The 23,858-nt window shown below is 39.7% G+C and overlaps 1 protein-coding gene across 35 annotated transcripts in view; it reads left to right on the top strand.

Moving 5' to 3' along the window:
* The window catches only part of CADPS (calcium dependent secretion activator), a 400,801-nt gene that overhangs the window by 350,307 nt on the left and 26,636 nt on the right, over positions 1 to 23,858 (top strand). For all 35 annotated transcript variants that reach the window (XM_072989350.2, XM_072989349.2, XM_072989351.2 and 32 more), the window contains one exon: positions 4,292 to 4,399. In XM_072989350.2, the coding sequence (XP_072845451.2) occupies positions 4,292 to 4,399 (108 nt within the window). The remainder of the gene's footprint in view (positions 1 to 4,291; positions 4,400 to 23,858) is intronic.

The raw sequence follows: 23,858 nt of genomic DNA, 5'->3' as shown, positions 1-23,858 counted from the left end.
AGAATTAGATTCTGTAGATACGGTTATTAGCTCAAGCAAGAGGTACCTCACTCCCAAATTTGGACACATGGCCCCTGCTCCCCTCACAAGCTTCTCATGGGTTTCATTTTGTTCTACAAACAAATGGATTATCACAGTTTGGACAGCATCTTTTATCTGTTTCCTCATCCTATCCTTGTGACCAGCAAATGTGATGAATGAAATACAGTACTGACACACAGGCAGGCACACATAACGGTATATGGTTCTGATGTTTTAGGTCTAGATATGTATACCTCAAACCTATAGGTTTGTATAGGTATAATCTTTGCTCTCTCAGTATCTGCCTTCCCTCCTTTAATTCTGGAAACAAAATTGTTTAGTGTTGGCCATATAGCATCATGAAGTTGGCACAATTCAGTTGTGGGAAATTGCTTGAAAAGAATAACAGCCATATGTTACATTGTCCTCAATTTTTTTTAAATTAATACCTTGTCATTGTTGCAGTAGGTGTTAAAATTTTTACTGGCATCTCTAGGACCAATGGTTGGCCCTTTGCTTGATAATTGTATTTCTGTATTAATATATATCTACAAACTACCTTCCTACTGTTTCTCAAACTGTCCTCATTTTCACCCTGGAAATTACACAGAAGTGTTAACTAACTTCAATTTACAGTGGCTGACAATCATGTCTCTTAGAGAAATGATACTTTATGATCTGTGGTAAATCTCAATAATAAAAGTAATGACACCCATTATTAAGAAGTCTCAATGTGCCACAGACATTTAAGATTTGTGTGGCAGCTTTCGTAATTACTCTTATTTCAGAATTTTAATGGGTTTCTTTTGAGAGAAGTTTGATTTCACATATCAAGGGTTGTGAACTTATTTAGTGATTATTTTCTTCCAAATTATATCTCCCACAACCATCTTGTAAGAAAAATGTAGACCTTGTCAAATCTTGCACACTTCAGAAGTTCATATTTAGTACATCAGGAGACACAGGAAGAAAGTGTACACTAACAGAACAATACTACCAAATTATTTCAACATGTGTTATGTGAGCCTGGCTTAGAACAGTGTTTGGAAACTTCTTCTAGTCCAAAACAGTGCAGCCAGACTGCTGACTAAGACCACTGCTAAGAAACTCCCTTATCTAACAGCTCCTTCCCTCTAAAGCTTCAGTAGCTAGGGGTACACAATTTAAAATGCCTGGTTATGGTCTATATACCACTCTATGACTTGTCTCCAAGCTAAAGACTTCATTCTCCCATACAAGCCTACTCAGGATTTTTGATTCAGGGAGTGCTGTCTCCCAATTAAAAGCCCTGAATCATACAGTCTTAGCTAATGTACGTACTTACATTCTATTATATTTTTTAGGGAAACTAATATTAGTATTTTAATCAAGTAGTTTTAAGTGTTTTAAATACATTTTAATAACTTGATCAATTTAATTTAATTTTAATGTTTGTGATTTTGTTGCAATTTTAGTTTTCCTTTGTTTTTAAATTCTTTTGTAAGTTCCCTTGGATGAAAGGAAAGATATAAGTAAATAATATATGTACAGACATACTATGATACTACTGCTCATATAAATCTCACTTTGTTCAATGGAGTTTTCTCCCAACTGAGTATACACAAGTTTAAATCCTATATGTCATCAGCCATGGTGATTTTTAGGGAATATAAAATTTCTTATTTCTCTGTCAAAGCTCCATGGAATCTCTTTCATCATGGAAAAGTCACTGGGAGCGATGGGATGGGAAGGGGAATCTTTGCTTTCCAAAAATTACTTCCAGGGGGACCACTTTATTTGTGGTGTTAATATTTGGAAAATAAGGACATCCTGCAGCCCCTAATGGCTTTCTGACAATGAAAAAGATTCCACTGGAGCCTCAAGACCTTTAGAGGGAGATGGGAATTTTTTTTGTTTTCTCAAAGTTATTGCAGCTGATGATGTCACTGGCCTTATGAAGAGTAACTTGAGGCTACATGATTGTAGCCAATGGATTGCAGCCTTATTAGCTACATATCTAGGACACAGTCTAACTGAATATTACCAGAATTAAAGCCATTTTAGCTTCAATTGAGGAAATGTTAAATGTTTGTCCAATGCTCTCTGAAATGAATACATTGTCAAAATGTTTTTACTAGATTGTGCCCTGAAACATATAGACAAAAAATTTGATTGGTTAATGCCTGCCAGCATTAAACAAAAGTACACATAAATTTGGTGTGCAGCAGGAAATAACTACACTAACTTCTTAATTTATGTCAATTCACCACAGAAATTTATTCCATTGACATTATGCCAGCATAGAAACACAATATAATGTTCCCTTTGAAATATAGATTGTCCCAAGCTTAAATGATTACAGAGCAAAGGTAATATAAGAGAAATACAGTGGTGCCTCACTTAGCGACGTTAATTCGTTCCACAAAAATCGCTGCAGAACGAAAATGTCGCTATGTGATATTAAAAAGCCCATAGAAACGCATTGAAACCCCTTCAATGCGTTCCTATGGGCTTAAAACTCACCGTTGAGCAAAGAACCTCCATAGTGCCACCATTTTTGGTGCCTCTAAAGCGAGAAATCCATCCCTAAACACAGCAGGCGGCCATGGTTTTTTCCCTGGCGGCCATTTTGAAACCGCTGATCAGCTGTGCGAAAATGGGGGCTTTGCGATGATCGCTTCCCTGCAATCATCACAAAGTGAAAATACCCCATAGAGAACATCACAAAGCGATCGCTTTTGCAATCGCAAAAACAGCGTCACTAAGCGATTTCGTTGCTAAACGGAGCGATCACTAAGCGAGGCACCACTGTATTGTTTTTAAATATTGTCATACACATATAATAGAATCACAGAATAATAAAGTTGGAAGGGGCCTGTGAGGCAATCGAGCCCAGTCCCCTGCTCAATGCAGGAATACAGATCAAAGGATATTTGCCAGGTGGTGGTCTGAGTTTCTCTTGAATGCCTCCAGTGTTGGAGCACTCACCACCTCTCAAGGTAATTGGTTCCAGTGCCATATTGCTCTAACAGTTTATTATTCATTCATTCATTCATTCTATTTCTATACTGCCCATCTGGCCACAAGGCCACTCTTGGCTTCTCCTGGTGTTCAACCTAAATCTGACTTCCTATAACTTGAGCCCATTGTTGCATGTCTTGCATCGAGAACAGATCCTGCCCCTCCTCTGTATTTCAAAAGCCATAAGACAATGAGAGCAATACACTGGTGCTGTGTTTTAGCCTTCTAACATTCAATGAAAAGAAACACAACGGTAGGGAAGAACCATACCATGAGTTGTTTTGTTAATTAGGTCAATAGTGCCAAATACTGAACTTTCTGGCTCTGGGCCTTGAAGGAAAGGTATTATCCATCCAAGCAATTTCTCTCAAAGAAAATGAGAAGAGAGATACTGTGCACTGAGCAATTGTACAGGGTGAAAGCCAGTCATTACTTATTTAAGCTACTTACATAGCAGAAGGTAATTGCTGACACCTCAGTGTGGCACAGATATCTGCTAGAAGAATTTGTTTGTTTGTTCATTATATTTCTATATCATGCCATCTGGTGGCATTGCCACTACTCTGGGCAGTTCAAACATAATGAGCACAACCACACCACACCCAATCCACAAATATAAAAATATAATATATAAGGAAAACTAGACAAACACTCAAGATGGCGGCAACGGACAAGATACAAGTATAATAGCCCAAAATAAAACTAAATAATGAACAGTTATAAAAGGAGGGTATCCTGACATGTTTATCTAAAAAGCAATGTTTTGTGTGCTATCTGAATATTAGAAGGGGCCTGATATACCTCCACAGGGGGAGCATTCCCCAAGAAGGTGGCCACTGCAGCGAAGGTCTGGCTCCTGGAGAAGGACTTCCTGTTCTCTCCATTCACAACATCAAAGCCTAAGAGGTGTGAGTGGCACAGGAAGTTGATCTTAGAGAGAAGTGCTCTGATAGGTATTGAGGCCCCAAACCAATTGTGGCTTTACAGGTCGGCACTGGTTACCTTGAATATGGTATGGAAGCAAACTGATAGCCAATGCAGGTGAGCCGGGACTGTGGAAATATGATCCTTTGGTACTCACTGCGGCTGCCATACTGCCTTCAAGGGGCAGCCCCACATAGTATGCTCTTTAGATGGACAGTGAAGGAGAATGTGTTTTCAAGGAGGGGGAGAATCTTTTCAAGTGTGACTGTCTTGAGTAGATGCCATTTTCATGGCTTTTTGCTCCTCTTTCCCCCTATTTCCTTATCCCACTCCTTTTCTCCCACAGAAACCAGGGATGGATGTTGCTGACGCCTACGTCACCTTCGTTCGCCATTCTCAGGACATCCTGCGCGATAAGGTCAATGAAGAGATGTATATAGAAAGGTTGTTTGATGTAAGTAAATACATTCACCCCTTTTAAAATCTACAGGAGGATTAGGCACCTTTTGAGATAAATGGCAGCCGTTACCGGCTGATCTTTGCTTTGGACTGAAAATCAGTTTGTCTGCATTGCTCAGATCCACTCTGGCCCAGCTACTCTCTTTTTCAGAGTTCGGACAGAAGCAGCTTAAATCAACACTTACTCGGTAAGAGAGATGTGTTAATCATTATTTTTAAAGGGTGTGAGAGGCTCAGACAGACTGCGTGTGCCATTTGACACAGAGTGAATGTCGTTGCTGAAGGACCAAACACGGAACATAAACTGGACCTTTGTTTTTGTTTTTTCATGACTAATAATTCACAACAAACATGAATAACCATTTTTGGAAATCAAATATGTTTGTGTTTCAGAATACTGTTGTGTTGCATTAGCTGAAAATAGAGTCCTTTGGGGAATATCAGATCGAATGTTATGAATTTTAAAAGCGGAAAATTTAGGATTCATGTTGATATGTCATGCAATTCCAGTTTGTAGGTGACTCATGAAAGAGGACAGTTGGGCTTTGGGGCCCAACATTTGCTAAATTTCAACTGTGATTTTATTTTAAATAGGTTGGCGTACATGGTAACAGACATCATTGCTTTTCTCTTGCTTTTTCTGTGCAACATGTTTTCCTGTAGCAGTTGTGTGCCATCTACCATTTATGCTTGCAGTTGGGACTTGACTGTTTCAATCACTCGTTAGGATGGATCTTCATCTATGTGTTTCCGTGACTGAAACAACTTTTTTCCCTTTCCTTCACCTCTCAGCGCTCTCTCTCTCTTTTTCTTTTATTCTGGCATTTAGATTTGAATACCTTCAGACTTTCTTTCTTACATTGGGTAGAGGAATGTGTTTTCTTACCCACCAACCATCAACTTCCAAACTTCATCAAATTTCTCTTTTGATTGGTACCCATCTGTTGTTGTCTTGTTGTTGTTTTTCATATTTTCTTTTTCCACTCTGGCCTCTTCCTGCTGCATAATTCTCTCCTTTTAATTTTAATTCTGCAAGATTAAAACTGAACTTATCTACCATGTCAAATGTTTTATCACATTATATCAAGTGGCATGAATTGGAGTCAAATAATCTTCTTCTGTACATCTACTTGCATGACCCATATCCACTGAGAATGCCTCATTCATGCATAAAGCACTTCAGAGACGCCTTTCCTCTTAAGAGAATTTCAAGCATTAAAAAAACACCAGAGACAAATCACCTATCCACTTAGCAATGACAAAGAGGCAGTCATTTCCTCTCTGTTATAGATCTGCTTGCACTCTGCCCATCTATGTTGAAATTCTTCTATTAGCAATACATTCCAGGGACTGTTCTTTTCTGTGCCAGCCTTTTCTTTCAGCAGCTTCCAGTTTTGTGTTTCTTCCAGCAGCTTGTCTGGAACATAATCAGAGGAATACTTGTCTGGAATATATTTGATTTCAATCACACCATAACTTACAAAGTCATACAGCTATTCTGAGCACCATTTTAATTGGGAAAACAGGATGTAAAGTTGGTAAATTAACCTCTTTATATTACATTAGTTTTTAAAAATATTTAAATAACATCTTCACAGAAGATCAAAAATCATCTGTAAAGCAACGATCAGTTTGGCCTAAGCTTAAATCATATTGTGCATGCGATGTACATCTAAAAGCAGCCCTACTAGAGAATCCACAATGATCTCTTCTGGGTCAAAACTGGAATAAAGCCACAGCATGTTTCCTAGTTCAAGTGCTTTTCCAAAAAAATCTAAGTCAGGACATGACACTAATGACTATGGATATTCTTATGGTCTAGTGTATCCAGTCCCTGTGTTTTCTCACTACCATGGACCAGTTTGCATGTGAAGTCTTTCTGAGTTTGTTTTTTAATCTGAAAAAAAAATTGTATATCCAAGGGTTTTTTTTCCGTATCTAGAGCACTTTTTCTGCAAAACCTGATACAAACTAAAAGTGGTACTGTAAATGCTACACTTCAAACCCTGTGCTTCCTTAAGACACCCCACTGAGTACATCTGCTCTATGATTTCTAAATTTAATGGTCTGTTACAGCAAAAAGAAGAATCTTGTGGCACCTTAAAACATGCTAGCCTTTAAGATGTGTTTATTGTTTTATGTGCTCTACACAAATTTGACACACACACACACCTCATTGCCTGCTCCTTGTCCCACAGCCATTCTGCTTGGGGATGATCAGTGTCTGTTTTCCGTCCTACCACAATAAATTGGCTTCCTTTGTGTCATGGTCAAAGGTCATCTTGACCTTTGAAATTTCATGAGTATTCCAACTTGTTTAGAAGTACTCAGACACCTGCATTAAGTGCCACATGGCACCTTAAAGTATCATTAGTCCCAAATTTTGGTACTAAGGAGCATAGATTTCTTACATATTCTGACTTAAGAGAGAATAAGGTCATTTGTCTGAAGCAAGAATAGGATATTAAGATACCAGGGAAGAATGATACTTTTAATAGAAGTACTGTAGAGAAAATGGGAAGTCATGAGAAAGAACTTTCTTATCCTGGTGTCATGGAGAGTGTAAAAAATGTTTCTCCATTGATTCCTTTAGGCAACAATCTCTCATCTGTGTTCCTCCAAACATTTTGAACTATTTTGTGTCTGTCCATTTCTCCATAAGATAGAAATGCCCCTTTTTCCTAAAAGGAGCATTCAGTGACAGTTTCTTGCCACTTTCACTGGAACACACATTTAACCCTGCCTTTCATTTTTTTTTCTTTTTCTCCCCTACTAGCTCTTGTTTTTCAACACAAGGGTTGTCTCAGTCCTCCTAGAACAGTGGTCCCCAATCTTGGGCCTCCAAATGTTCTTCAACTCCCAGAAATCCTGGCCAGCAGAGGTTGTGGGGAAGGTTTCTGGGAGTTGTAGTCCGAGAACATCTGGAGGCCCAAGGTTGGGGACCACTGTCCTAGAAGACCATGTGGCTGTTGTAGCCAAGAATGCCTTTGCACAGCTTCAGCTGATGCACTAATTCTGTCCCTTTCTAGAGAAGGCAGGTTTGGCCTCAGTGATCCATGCCTTAATGATCTCCTGTTTAAACGAATATAAGGCTCCCTGTGTGGGTCTGTTTTTGAAAAATGTTTGGAAGTTACAGCTAGTGAAAATGCTGCAGCTAGGCTACACTTTGACTGCAATATATGAAGCACACAGCACTAGTCTTGAAACGATTGAACTGACATCCAATTTGTTTCCATGCTCAACTCAATGAAGCTGGTTTTTCATCTACAAAGCCCTAAATAACTGGGGGGGGGGGGTTGTTTCAAAATATTTGAATGACTGCTTCTTCTCCTATGAGTTGGCCCTGAATTTAAGATCCTCAGCATGTTGTGTGTCCCATCTCCCCAAGAAGTTAGGCTGCTAAGTACAGAAGGCTGACATCCTCTGTAGCAGAACCTTGGCTTGGGTATTTAACATGAGCTTTCATGAATGAAATTCACTTCCTCAGGCATAGGACAGAAAAATTATGAATGAAATTCCCAAGATGGCCATGGCAGAGATCCAACATGCATGTTGCTTGTTGCTTAAGGTGAGCTAAGAGCTGGTTTCAACCAGTTTGAGGGACGGGTTAAATGCCTCACCCCAGTGCCATTTGATTGGAATTTTCCACTCAGCCTCAAGGATAGGAGGTAGTCCCTGAATGAACCCCACCCCACCTGCAAATAAGGAAACTTGATTTCCAAACAGGCAATATGAGTGGGAGGGACAGGGATACAATAACCTACAATTCCAATTCCATTGAGTCCCTGTCACCACAGACAATAGGTGAAGATGATCGGCAAGATAGGTGAAACCATCTTGAAAGACTCAGGCTGGAGACGACTACGACAAGATATAAGCCAGTGGGCAGTTTGGGCAGTATTTTCTCAGGCCTTGTATATAGCCTAATTTATTTAAATCTAAACAATCAAAAATATAACTTAGATTGAAGTAATGTGAACACTCCTCAGGAATGAGCCCCCACAAACACAGTAGGAGATACTGTACTTACAAAGTAAACATGTGGAAGGATTCCACTGTTAAGATGTTCATCTTTGTGTTCATTTGCTTTTGGTTTCTGGAGAGGTTTATTTCTGCATACCACTGTGCTGTATTCTTTCTTTTCTACTTTTCATTTTAAAAAGAAAAGAAAACTATTTTTTAAAATCTATTCACATTGTGGGCAGCACATTTTCAAAAATACTTATTTTGTCTGTCCTTTTGTTCTAAATGCAATCATTTTACACTGCTTAGTGTTCATTTCCTCCCCAGACTCCCTTTTCTATGTGTGCTTTAATAGCAGAATTATTCTCCGGTGTGGATACTGGGGTATGCAGGAGATTATCTGAATATTACTGTGTGGTCTGCATTTTAATCGCCTTTATTTTGTAAATTAGTCAGGTTTACTGTGGAATAAAGTCATCATCATCATTTTTTAAAATCTTCTCTTCAGGTCACTGGGGAAGAAAACAGATTGGCTAAGGGGTCTGGCAATGAGCAGTTAACAAGGCTATTTTCTCCCTGAAGACCTATTGACTGATATTTTGCATGGTTTCTTTGTCCTTTCCCGATAAAGAAGTAGAAGTGGCCACCTGCATAGGAAAAAAGGAATCGAGAATTGTTTTTGGTGTGCATTTATATTTCTTGTCTGAAGATATGTCTCTCCATACTTGTGGTTCAATCCTGAAATTCTGAGGAAAATACATACACAGCTGATTACCTCATGGAAATAATCTCTTCACTACTTTAATCCTTATGTGGTGGTTTTTAATATCTTTCATTATCTAGAAAAACAAGGGGCCTGTCTTAAGTGGGTTACTTCCTGTAGTATTATTTAAATCACAAGAGAGCCAGGATTGTGTGGAGCTGGAAAGTTGGAATTCATAAAATTTTGGCAGTCCATTAAGGAAAGAGAAAAGTAATTATGACATCAGATGTTCAGAAGTAGCTTTGATTTCAAGGTGGGAACTTTAGTGCATTATTTCAGATAAGAATTCATTATCTCATATCTGTTTGCATCAGTTTTCCTTCAGTATTGTTGTTTTCTTTCATTGCTTTACATCAACATCTTATAACAGAATACTAAGTAAAAACTATTTGTCACCTGAAATTTACAGATACTTTGATTTGCATATAATGGATTATTTCTTTATAATTATATTCTATCTTTTGTCCATCAGCTTCCCAGGGAGCTTCCACTCTTCTCCATCCCCTATTCTTTGTTCCCTTAACATCCACCTTGGACATATTCATAGGCCCACTGCTGTGGTAACATTTCCACTCTAAGAAACTACAGTTTCTTTAAAGGAGAACAAAGAAGAAACTACAGAATTTCCTTCTTCCTCCATCCTGTACTTTAACTTCTTGTCTTGTTTTGCCTTGTAAGGAGATTTTTATCGTTTGTTAACTAAGAAAGAGCAGCGCTTAGAAATTGCAGACTACAGGTAAGGACACTGATTGGAATTCCGTGGTTAGTGTAATAAATTGCACTACAGGTGAATCTGTAGGGATTTGATGAATCAACTTCTCCATTGATTCAAATGGGCTTACTCTGGTTGTGATTTACTACACTGAGCAGGCCCATCTGAATCAATGGAACTTGCGAAGGAGTTGACTCATCAAATCCCTATACATTCAATCACCTTACTGTAGTGCAGTTTACTACACTAAGCAACAGGATTTCAGCCATTACCTGTAGCATTATTACTTTCTGGAATAACAAATATATAACAGTAGTCCTCCCCCAATTCAAAATAAAAATACTGATGATATCTTTACTCTTCCCATATAGCAAGTAAAACCATCATCATCATCTTAACTGGAGAGCTGAAAGGGACCCTATGGATCATTGCATCCAGCCCTTGTCAAGTAGGCACAGTGGGGAATCAAACTCCTAATCTTTGGTTCTGCAGCCAGACACTTAAACCACTGAGTTATACATTTATTACTTACTTTTTAAACTTACTTTTAAGGTCTTCTGGGGGATTTCTTTTTTCAGCCAAGCCCATTTTTCTGACTCTTCTGTTCCTGAATAAGGAACTTAAAGTCATAAGAAAGTGATAAGTACATAGCATAATAAATAAAGTAGCAAGGTACAGTGGTGAGTCTCACAAGACAAACGCCTCACGGGACAAAAAACCCGCAAGATGAATGGTTTTTTCGATCGCTATGGTGCCTTGCAAGACTGCTTCTCCTATGGCTGTGCTTCACAAGACTTTTTTCCGAGACCGATGCTTCGCAAGATGAAAAAAATTCATTTCTCTTGCGAGATTCCCATAGGAATGCATTGCAATGCATTCCTATGGGAAACCGCTTTTCGCAAGATGATTTTTTTTCGCAAGACAGCGCTTCTTGCGGAATGAATTAAATTCATTTTGTGAGGCACCACTGTATTTACAATACATTGTTATAATACTCAAGGTAACAAGCTATTGGGGGAAGATTGTAAACAAGTAATGAATTACTGTTTAAAAGTTACTTTTCAATGTCTTGGAAACTATTAAGTTTTTCATCCTGGACTTCAACCCATGATTTACAACCCTGGTTTGTAAGCAGAACATTTCCTGATTCAGACACCATAGCTTAATAAATCAGTCTCCTTTCAAGTGCAAACAGAGGATAGAGAAGAGGGATTGCTTGAGTTTGCTTTTTGTTCACACTCCAGCAAACCAAAGTGCAATGGAATGACACTGAAACAAGAGGTAGAATCTGGCATATTTAAAAGTAGCATAAATTGTAAACCCCTTTAAACCATGATGGATCATACCTTTTTCAGTAAAGCACTTAGTACATAAATAAAATGTGTGTTATATGTGTGTGTGATCAGAAACAAAAGGCTAAACACACACACACATAAATAAAATGTGTGTTATATTAACAAATTTCATATTTATGTGGATATTTTATCTTCATAAATCCTTAGTGGTGAGCATCTTGTATCCTTTAATTTTGTTGCGTGAAGGAGTTGTGATTAATATTCCTGGAGTGGCTAGACTGGAGGTTCTACCCAATACAGAAAACCAAAATGTAATACACACAGGAACATTGTGGCACCACTGAAACCTACCCACCAAATGCAAATGGCAGCTGCAGTGGGGAGGGTGATGCTGCTTTGGATTTAGATTGTGTGGCAATACACAATTAAAGCCCTCCTGTTCCCAGGCCACAATCTGAATCTAGATCTTCCCTCATGGGTGTTATTTAGTGAAGACAAAACAAGCATGTATGGGCCAGTCACGCAATGACTATTGCAAGTGACATGGTCTTGTGCTAACTTTGATATCAAGGTGTCTCAGCTGTGCTCTCAGATACTGAGAGTATTCCTGTTGTCATAAGTAACAAAGCACTGAAAAATGAGATGTAAAGCCAGGTGTCTGTACATCTCAGGATATTGATTCAGAATCCACAAATGGCACAGATGGCTTTCCCCCCCCCCCCCGCCTCTTAGATGATTAATTCAATATCTTGCCCCTTGCTTTAAAAAATAGTTTTTAAAAAAACAACCACTTTTGATATAAGAAATCAAATCATCCAGTGAAGCTCCTCTAAGATTGCAAAGATTCTAAACAGAAATTAATTTATTTTTCTCCTCCTTGTTCTTCTTGAAGACACAAGCTTGCCTGAGCAGAAGATAAGGATTAAAACAGATGTGCTTAGCAGCTAGCTCATCTGCTTAAGTCTAGCTGTCTCTGAGATCAGTGATTAAAAAGCCATCTCAAACTTTGATGAGATCCACAGTTCTGGTAATATGCAGTCTCTGATAGCTTTCTTTGATAGTGCCCCTGTCTGTCTAAACCGGACATAGGAAACATTTGACTGGAGATGATACGGGGATTATATGGGTCAATTATACACTTAATCTGCCTTCTCTGCGGAGATTAAATGTTCATAGATTGACTCTGTGTATTTGGCTTGCCCTTGGCAGTTACCGGATCAAGAAGGTTGCCCTTACTGAAAAGTCTGGTAAGAACTTAATCATGCAGTGATAGGGTCTGCTGATAGCAGGATGCTCACTGCTATATGCTTTTCCAGAGGGCTTGACTTACCATTTCACTGTCACTTCAAACCATCAGCTACACAATATGGCCAGATAGACATACAGAGAGATACATAGAGATACAGATACATATCTCTGTTGAAAGAGCCCCTTAGAAATTACTTTCCAGTGCATTGCAGAAGTGTGTATTAAAATATAACTTAGAGGAGAAGAGAGAAGTGTCTTGACAAGTAGAGAAGAGAGGGAGCATCTGAACCAGCTCACATACTTACCTGGCTGATAAGCCTGGGACTGTCATTAGGCAAGTGAGGCAGTTGCCTCAGATGGCAGAATGTAAATTATGTGGATGGGGACGTGGTGGCGCTGCAGGCTAAACCGCAGAAGCCTGTGCTGCAGGGTCAGAAGACCAGCAGTTGTAAAATCGAATCCATGCGACGGAGTGAGCGCCCGTCACTTGTCCCAGCTCCCGCCAACCTAGCAGTTCGAAAGCATGCAAATGCAAGTAGATAAATAGGGACCACCTCGGTGGGAAGGTAACAGTGTTCCGTGTCTAAGTCCCACTGGCCATGTGACCACGAAGATTGTCTTCAGACAAACGCTGGCTCTATGGCTTGGAAACGGGGATGAGCACCACCCCCTAGAGTCGAATACGACTGGACAAAAATTGTCAAGGGGAACCTTTACCTTTACCTTTACTAAATTATGTGGAAAAGGAGCACCTCTCCTCTCACCAATCTCCTCTGTCAAAGAACAGAGTGGTGTTCCATATAATCCACCCTGAAACCCCCAAAAATAGTCTGCTCTCCTCAGATGAAGTTGAGAGATTCAGCTGCCCATCAGGTTGACGCATGTCAGTAGACAGAATGGGATGTTCAAGACTGCCATTGTCTCTTTCGCTTCGGGCAGCAGAGCATCTTCTTTCAACTGTGTTGAAAATCGGCTGTAATGTATTCCTCAATACACATAAATTAGTGTGAGCTTGGTAGTTTGTTTATTGGTTCGGTTGTTGTACTATAGGAGGTGTTTTTAGGGCCAGTCACTCACCAGGTGACTTCCATCATATAAATAGAATATAAATCTAGTGTATTGTATGAACCATAACATTTCATAAAGTGAAATCACTATATGACATTTAAAACATAGTATAAAAGGAAAGAAAACAGCAGAAATCATGGAGAGGTCTTTTGCCTCTGTCCAGGTGAACCTGTATTTTGTGTGTTGTACTTTAATACTATAGGTAAGAAATAATCAGTTGACTAAATATGTGAATATATTTTGGATGTAGGGCATAAGCCTCTATGTTCATGTCTACATGTTACTCCTAAGATGTTGTTAAGATCCTCATCTAGTGAGTGAGCCTGAGGATTGAAACATGTCTATTTTCTCAAGGCAAGTCTTATGTAATACATGTCATATTCCCCCTAGAAGTTAAGGGTAACATGTTAATATTTTAGTGCATTTGAGGAAAATATCCCTTTAGATGCAGCAAGATCAACTGAGGCTTTGCTTTCTGTTTCCATAGCTCCTGTCTTTGAATACTATGGGCATTCTGCTCAGAAGGACTGATTATTGCCTTCCTTCATGCCAAGACAGAATCGCCATTGAAAAAAAAAGAGGGCTAGACTCTTTACAAGATTGCTCTCTGACTACCACAGAAACCACTCCAGCAGACAACTTCGTCCCAAGCTACATTCCATGTTAACTTAACTTAAAACACTGAGGGATGCATTATGGGAGTGCTAAAGGATATGCTAGGTGGAACTCATATGCTGGAACAAATGAAATAATGGGGGGCAGGGAGAAGTGTTTTGCCTGCGCCCTGTTTGGTTTGGTTTGGTTTGGTTCAGTTCAATTTGGTTTAGCAAGATACATAGTTGTTTGTTTTTGTGTGACATGGAGTGTCTCTGTGCCTACCTGCCCGGCTGCCTGGCTGTGTTTGTGTGTTGGCTTTTTTGCGAGGATAGGCATTTAGCCTGTATGTATATTCCTCAGTTTGTTTTCTGTGAAACTGGTATTTTGTGGAGGGAATGTAAATAAGCATGATGGTTAATCAGTGATATTTTATTTTGGGCTCAAAAGCAAGTGTTTGTACAAGGTTGTTTCTGAGCTTCACTGGTGTGCCTTTAGTGGGAAGTATTTTGGAGAGAGAAAAAATTCATCAACTCAAAAGAGTTCTGCATTCTGCACCTCAGACACCTTATATTCAGGTTGTTATACAAGTAGCTTCATCAGTCTTATATGTTATACAAGTAGCCTCATCAATGTTATATATTATACAAATAGCCTCATCAATTTGACTTTTGGGGGAAATGTTTGTTGTGCAAGTGGCCATATCTACTTTTAGAACAATTTTATATCCCTATGCATAATATACAATACCTTGTTTTCAGGATTTGGCAAAGATTAACTCTTAATATCCCAACATTTTCTGACAGCACAGAAAATAATGTTATTCCTAGATTTATTCTGTGTAATGACTATATTCCCTACAAATATGTCCTGCAAGTTACATTGCTTGCCAGTTGCAGTGCTACAGACAATTACTATATTTTGTCAGAGGTGTAGAGAGATAAAGATGGCTGTGAGGGATAGAGAGACTCCAGGACTGTATGCAAAGAAGCTGGTCATATTGAGGCCAATGCAGACTATACATTGGTACTTAAATTGGGGAGGTGGGGACACTAGTATGTTATATGGTGTGATTACCTTAAAAGGCTGGGGGTTATGCTTAGGGATTACACATTCCATTAATTCCTTGTACGTTTGACCCATAATTATTATAAACATCATGTGTCTCTGTTATTTAGAATTGGTGGGGAGGGGTGGAATGGGGTGAATTGGTTGAAACCTAATAAACAAACATATGTCAGTCCCACATGTTAGCCCCAAGGCATTTCTCAGCTTACCCTTAACTGCACATCCACTACCAATAAAAGGACAAGAGAAAATATCATTGGAAATGGTCTCCTCACAAATGTGGAAGAGTTGCACATGTGCAAAGAATTGCCATTTATAATATGTCAAGAGATTTATTCTCTTGTGAAGTATTAATTTAAGCAGGGTTTAGTCTAATTTATTTTAGAGAGACCCTTAATAAAATAAGTCCTAGATTTGTCATTTGGCTTTGCATGCTTGTAGGAGTTTATGCTCCTAAAGATCTTTAGTTGAAGCAGCTTTTCATGTTCCAGCAGACATTTGGTGAAGACAGTTAATTGGTTTTCTTTTCCACAAGAGATTGTCCCACTAAACATTCTACACTGGTGCGTTCCCATGTAGGGTAATGCAACTACATCAGTGTAAACAGTTATTGAATTGCTTTCTGAGAAATCAGACAGATTATTCTGCTATCTGAAAGTTTTGTTGATCTTTTTAGCATCATGTTTTCTGTTGGGAAAAAAATTCAGTTTTTAATGGTGTACTAGAGACATCAGCCCCTCTTAAAATGGTTGACTGTTGTAGGTTTTGAAGGCAGAACTGCCTTCAAAATTAAATATTAATTAACATCCCTGAGCGTTTTCCAAGGTGGTTGGGGCTGATCTTAGTCCAGAACGTCTGGATGGATTCACACTGGTGGCAGTTGCTGCAGCATGCTTAGAGGACTGCCAGTCCCCAAAGTGTCCTGAACACATTAAAGGAAGAGCTTTATAATGCATTGCATGGCAATTGCATAGAAATGGCTTCAACTTTGATCAAGATGCAGGACTGTACATTTAGCATAGAGCTAAAAAAAACTAGTATGCCTATATCTTCTGGTGTTCTTGAAGTCTCACGGTCTTTATTCTAGTAGCTTTTATCATTCTGCAAATGATCTTACCAGTTGGTGGAAATTAATTTTCATTATGGTACACTTGTGAGAGTCTCGGAACCATTGTAAGCCGCCTAGAGTGGTCCTATGTGATTCAGATAGGCGGGATATAAATTAAATAAATAAAATAAAATAAATAAATTAATTAAATTAGCCACTGTTAGAAAGAGGATGTCTGACTTGGTGACCTGTCAGTCTGCTTTAACAGGTCCCATATTTCAGAAAGATGGGAAGAACTGGGCATGTTTAGGCTTGAGAAAAGAAGAGTGAGGGGAGATACGACACCACTTTCCAAATATATAGGATGAGCAGGATCTGTTCTTGATCATCCCCAAGTGCAGGACATGCAACAATGGGCTCAAGTTACAGGAAGCCAAGGTTTGGTTAAGTATCAGAAAAAAACTTCCTAACTGTCAGAGCAGTACAGCAAGGGAATCAATTAACTTGAGAGGTGGGTGCCCCAACACTGGAAGCATTCAATAGAAATTTAAACCACTACCTGGCAGATATCCTTTGATTTGTATTCCTGCATTAAGCAGGGTGTTGAACTCGATGGCCTTATAGGCCCCTTCCAATTTTCATGATTCTATGACTCAGCCTTCCATCCTTCCGAGTTCGGTAAATTGAGTACCCAGCTCACGGGAGGAGAGCAATGTGTAACCTGAATAATTAAATTGTAAACCACCTAGAATGTACTTAAGCGCTATGGGGTGGTATATAAGGAGCACACTTTGCTTTTATCTGACAAAACCTCAGAAAACTACACCTGAGGATGCACAAGCAAAAGAGAATTGTGCCTGAAGTTCAAAGTAACAATGAATACAATAAATCCCCTTGTATGCAGACTTATCTAATTCTAATCCTTCCCTATTTTGGACATGCCTTATTGTCACATATCTGAGGTCAACACATTTCTGTTCTCCTATATCTGTGTTCTCCACATACACAGAAAAGCAGTCCACATTTTCAGAGAGTGCACTTAAAGAGTCCGTTTTCCTTCCTGCATTTTCATTTCAAGACAGTGGCCACTTCTGGGAAACATCACTTCTGATTCATGTGTCTCTTAAATCAGTAGTTCCCAAACTTGGGCCTCCAGATGTTCTTGGACTACAACTCCAAGAACCCTTCAGCACCACCTCTGCTGGCCAGGATTTCTGGGAGTTGAAGTTCAATAACATCTGGAGGCCCAAGGTTGGGGACCGCTACCTTAAATTATATGTACCAGATGGATTATCAGGTAGAATGTATTCGCGAAGGCTTTCACGGCCGAGATCTAATGGTTGTTGTGGGTTTTTTGGGCTCTTTGGCCATGTTCTGAAAGTTGTTCTTCCTGACATTTCGCCAGTCTCTATGGCTGGCATCTTCAGAGTGCTGTCCTCTGAAGATGCCGGCCGCAGAGACTGGCAAAACATTATGAAGAACAACCTTCAGAACACCGCCAAAGAGCCCGAAAACCCACAACAACTGAACAATCAGGTGGAAATCTGGAAGCAGGGAGGTAGTAGAAGTGTGAAGTACACAGACTATGCAGTAGGGTATGAACATGGATAACTAGAGACAAATAGTCTAAGAACAGCTAAGATCATGCCTGTGTGAGAAGTTGTTCAAACAGATTCAGGACAAAGTTGGAAGATACTTAGGACCAAATGGGACCCTGTTGACTCTGGGTGAACAGGAGCCTAGCTATCCACAATGTTGGAGCTGACTGCCAGTAGAAAAAAAGCCAGCAGGTTCTTCTTCTGGCAAACTAAACTGACAGTATACAGAAAATAAGGTACCTTGGCTCCAAAATCCATGGTTCAAGATCCCAGTGGTTTTATTGGGACCCTCCGCTGACTTGATTCAAGCTTCTGTAATGACATACAGTGGCGCCTCGTTTAACGAGGATTATCTGTTCCAGCAAAATCACTGTAGAGCGAAATCCTCATTAAGCGAAATAACAAATCCCATTGAAACGCATTGAAAACCCGTTCAATGCGTTCCAATGGGCTGAAAAACTCACCATCCAGTGAAGATCCTCCATGGGGCGGCCATTTTCAGTGTCTGTAAAGTGAGGAATCTGTCCCTAGCATGTGTGTGTACATGCTAGGTTTAAACCTTTCAACCTCACCTGGTTCTGAGGAACTGAGCGGCGGAGCTGGATCAAGGCTGAGGCAAAGAACCAAGACATAGCTCCATCCAACAAGCCTGCCATCTTGCCATAGCCTCTAGGGTATGGAAAAATTTCCTAGCACCCTATGCTGAGGTTTAACAGATTGAAGCTCTTACATCAACAATAAAGGGCTGTTCAGCTTCCTACAAAATCCTCACTGTTCTATCCTTTTCTTTCTGTGCTGCCCAGTCACACAGCACTGCCAAGCAAATCACTAGTGCATATTAGATTAACAGTTATAGGTCACTTGTTTCGCGAGATCTGTAGCGTTTCCCCCCCTTTTCCCGTCCAATATCCCTTTAAATCTCTCCCTGCATTTATGATATCAGCCTACAAAAATGTTCACAAAGAGCCAGGAGATCTATTTGCAATCCCATGTATGGCACTGGAAGGGTTTGGAAGGGCACTATTCAGCTATTCACTGAACATCTAGTTCACAGTGAATGCCGAGGCTGCCCTGAAACCCTGTCTGTACAATGTGAAAGCTACACAAGAAGACTCAATAAAGGTTACTGAGTCCAGTTTGTGACGTCTTTTTTATTCTGCTTCTCATGTTAAAGTGTAAATACCCTTACAATTAAAGTATTGTATAACCATGGTTATTCTTTTGCAATGTACAAAATAACATTACATCCCAATTATGCTGGTGCTGGATTGCAACCTATTGACTAGGAAAGGGCATGGCCCTTTGTAAAATTGCTATGTAGGTAGTCTACATAGTCTGTTTAGTTAAGGACCTTTTTAACAGAACTGAGTGTAAAATACCAACATTCTTTATTTTAAGGGAACAAACAAGAGAATACAGTTTTCAAAAAGACGCCTTTAAAAATAGTAGGGATATACATTTCCTTTGAGACCCTCTACAATTCACTGTTTCAGGTGTCTATTTTAAAAGGCTTAAATAATATAGAGTTGATGCAGGGTTACAAAAACCAGATTATAGCCTATAGACTTGATAGCTCCAAAGCTGTTATTCTATTCCAAACTTTAACAAAAAATTGGCGAGTCTCTCACACTTCCTCCAGGAGAGCCTGTAATGATCAAAGCTGTCAATCCAGGCAGCAAATATTCATGGTGATAAAGTAAGGTCATACGTTTCCCGAATCAGTTTAATTCTAAAGGGAAGAAGTCTTAGGAGTTGCAATCTTTATTTTATGGCAAAGGGGGCTGACCTCTGTGTGTTCAGAGATAAGTGGTTTGTAAAAGTTGAGGTCAAAAGGAACAGAAATGTATTTTTTCTGTACATACTGACTCCCTCAGAACCAGTCTATCTCCAAATAGAAGCAGGCGCCAGATACCAGTAGGGTCCCAATTACAGAAGATAAAAACTGGGCAGAACTTTTAAAGCCTGTATTTATACATTAGATAAATGACATTTATAATATCCAAAAAGAAGTATCAGAGTTGTGAAGTCTCTTACTATTTCTTTCAACCAAGACATACTTTCCTCCAACTTACAAATTAATGTATACCACAAAGCATAAAGAGCATGTGATCCCGTTGTTTCTCACCGTTGACTATGTTCAGTAGGGCTTGTGAAAGCTCAGTCCAATGACGCTTGAGGAGCTACATATTCCTAAACCCAGCTGCTGGCAGAGAAAGTCAGTATAGTGTGGTAGTTAAGACTGTTGGACTGGCACTAAGATCAGAGTCCTGAATGAGCCATGAGGTTCAGTGGATGACCTCGGACATGGTCACTCTCTCTGAGGGGGGGAAAAAGTGACATCTATTCCTACCTCTCATATCTCGTTTGTTACGGGGATTTTGCTCAACACATTGTGTCTTGACCAGGTTAGAATTTAATCTACAGTGTCATCCCAAACTATGTATTTGTATTTCAGACTTTGTGACTTGGAATTTAAATGATTTTTTTTTAAGTTCCTATGGTGTTTCTGTAGCCATGTTTAAAGGGGATCTCCCTTTTCTCATAGCAGAGAAGGAAGAGTGTTACATACGCAAACACACAAACCGTTTTTATGGAGTAGCACTGTCCTTGTGGGATGTGCTGGTTTTATTTTAGTCCAAAGCCCAGGAGGACGCCCTACAGGATCAGCCCCTCCACCGCTCAACAAACTCTAAATGACATACATGGTTGAATCCAAACTGCATTGTACTTGAAGTGAACCCATTCCTTAACTTCCATATTGATTCCATGTTCTTGGTATGATTAAGCCCAAATTCAACTAGGTGCATGAGTATGGGAAAGAGTGTGTCTAGAGCATAGTGCCTCTGCCCTTGGTTAAGGGCAATATCCCAGAGCTTCAAGGCAGGAAAGGATATTGGAAAAATAGGAAGCAGATATGAGAGGTAGTAATAGATGTCACTCTTTTTTTTCCTTAGAGAAAGTGATGAGCCTTGGCTAAAAGTGGTTGAATTATTTTTTTCTCACATGTGGGCCCAGGAACTACAGACCTCTTAGGAATCCTTTATATGGCATATTTTTCTGTGACAATAACTAGTATACAGCAAATTATTCACATCATCACAGATGACAGCAATCAAGTCTGTTTCAGTGTCTGTGCATGTGTTGGAAAGCTGTGATTGCCCACAACTCTGCTTTGTGTGTATGTGTTTTGAAACAGATACGTAATTAATGCAACTATATATTTATTTTCTTGCATGGGAGTAATATACATAAAAGGGAAAGTATTTCCTGTGAAGCATTATTTCCACAGGTAGCAGCTGTGTTCTTCATTAGTTGAATAATTAAGTGATGCTGGTGGACCAGCCACTAGAGGGAGTGTTACACAACAGGCATTTTACAGTGGTTCGATGCAAATCATTGCAGGTGGGCTTGAGAAATAAGGAACACTGGTTTATATAGAAGTTTTATGCATTAATATTTTTTCCTAATAAATTAAAAACAGTACTTATAATTGTGAAAGACTGTGCTGTAAAGAACAAAAATAAAAGTCCCTACTAATTCAGATCATTTTACAAAGATTAAAAACTGTCAATAAGAAAGCACTAGGAACCTTTCTAAATGTGCTGCAGAGAGGCATGTAGATTGCAAATGGGTACACAGAGGGAAACTTATTTTCACTTTAGAAGGGGGGAACTTTGACGTTATTAAGGTGGCTGACTTACTCTGTGGGACTCACATCTTTCAAACATAAGTCAGTGATATCTGTAAAGATTCTTGGTCATCCAGGTGAGGTTATCTGGAAGTTGAGTTCTGGCAACTGGACTTCTTTCTTATTAGGTTGAAACATTTTGCTACTCATCCAAGTAGCTTCTTCAGTCACAGGAGAGTTGGTAGGAGACTCCGATACATCCCCCAGGTTGGTTTCATATGTACAAAGGACTTGGGGTGAGTGAAAATCCCACCTCTGCAGTCCTTCTTCACCCATTGTCATGGATCATTAATAGTGGTCTTTCTGGTGTGTAGTCCTGATCTTTCTGGGGATGGATTAAAGGGCAACCTGATGAATTTATTTATTTATTTATTTATTTATTTATTTATTTATTTATTTATTTATTTATTTATTTATTTATTTATTTATTTATTTATTTATTTATTTATTTATTTATTTGATTTATATCCCGCTCATCTGGTAAATCTATACCACTCTGAGTGGAATAGGAAACATATTGTATCTAAGGCCTCCACCCCTGTTGAATGAGGGATTTTCTATATGCACATGTATGGACTCCCTGACCCCTCTCTCAAATCATCAATTTTCTTGGTCCAAAACAAGCACATCTTGGTCATCAAATTAGTGTCCTTTGTCCTTCAAATGAAGGAACACTGTGGATTGTGGTCCTGAGCCGTTGCCCCTCCTGTGCTGGGCCATTCTCCTGTGTAGTGGCTGTTTGATTTCTCCATTGTAGAACTCCAAACACTCCTCTTTGCATTAGACTGCATATACTATATTGCTCCTGTTGTGTTTTGGTGTCCGGTCTTTTGGGTGGGCAAGCCTCTGCCTTAATGTGTTTGTGAGTCTGAGGTGCACAGGTATGTGGTGTTTACCAAAAACCCTTTTGAGCTTTTCAGACATATCCGCCGTGTAAGGAATGACCAAGTTCTTCCGCTGAATCTGGGTCTCAGGCTGTTCCATTGTCCTACTGAGTCAGGACATTGCCTTGTTAAAGGTCCATTTTGGATATCCACAGGAGAGTTGTCTTCAGATGTCTGTCTTCCTTCTTCTTGGCTTTTGTGGAGGTGGGGATGTTACTTGCTCTGTGGTTTAACATCCTGAGGACCTCTCGTTTGTGTTGCAATGTGTGATGAGAGTCAAACCACAGTGTGTGTGATGTCCACTGGTCCATACTTGGCTATTTATCCTGATAGGCCAGTGGCCATTGGGCCAGCTGAGCTGACACAAGGCCAGCAGATGCTGTGCAGAATCCAAACCTCTCCCAGCTCACAGATACTGGAAGTTACTTAGCACAACTCTCACTTTGGCCTAATTTTGTGCTATGACTCTGGGCTGGAAGAGGTTTCAAACAGACATAGTTCCTCTTCCCCATCTGCTCTCTTCCCCTTCCTTCCCCACTCCCCTTTTCACCAGCAAATCCTAGCTGCAGGATGTTCTGTCTCTGATCTCCGAAATCAGCCAGCAGAAGACCTTTTCTGTAGGCTAATTGTAGAGTGCTGTGCTACTCCGACAGTTGGCTCACCTTTGAGTTAGGATTGTTGTTAGTTTTCCTGTGGTTCTAAATAAGTTGGCAGTGACTCAGAGATCTGTGTTTGTATCTCCCTGCTTCTTTTTCCACATTTCCTGTAATCACCTCACTGCTAGATGTCCATTTCATTTTAAATAGAAGCTGACTTTCTCCTATTGTATATACAAATAGATAATCATACAATGCGTTGCAGAAGATATACTGGCTAGGAAAGGACAGGGAACAAGAAAACCTAGGTTCAAATCATGATGAAATTTTCTGGGTGGATCTGACCCCTCTTTTAGCCTAACCTCCTTGACATGGATACTGTGAGAATACAGTGGTGCCCCGCTACATGATTACCTCCCAGAACGACGAAACCACAGGATGGTGACATTTTTGCGATCGCTATAGCGATCGCAAAATGATGTTTCCAATGGGTTTTTTTCGCTGGACGTGGAATAGGTCTGTGCTTCGCAAACCGTTTGTTCGCAAGACAACAATTTTTACGACATCGTAAAATGGCTTCCTGCTGTTTTCCGACCCATGCTTCGGAAGGCAGCCGTTAAAAACAGCTGATCGGCGCTCAGAAAATCGCTTTCCTATGGAGGATCTTCGCTGGACTATGAGGTAATTTCCCAATTGGGACGCATTAACTGGTATTCAATGCATTCCAATGGGGATTTTTTTCGCATGACGATGATTTCACTGCACAGCAATTTCAGTGGAACGAATTATTGTCGTCGTGCGGGGCACCACTGTATATTGAGCGTTGAGGGGAAACCATATGTGCCCTTGCAAGCTCTTTGGAGGAAGTACAAGATACAAAAGTGATAACAAAGAAACATTCTGCTCTATGCAAGTTCATATACAAGAGC

The sequence above is a fragment of the Pogona vitticeps genome, chromosome 2 (assembly GCF_051106095.1).
Source record: "Pogona vitticeps strain Pit_001003342236 chromosome 2, PviZW2.1, whole genome shotgun sequence".
Classification (NCBI taxonomy): Eukaryota; Metazoa; Chordata; class Lepidosauria; order Squamata; family Agamidae; genus Pogona; species Pogona vitticeps.
This window is presented reverse-complemented; position numbering and strand designations above follow the sequence as displayed.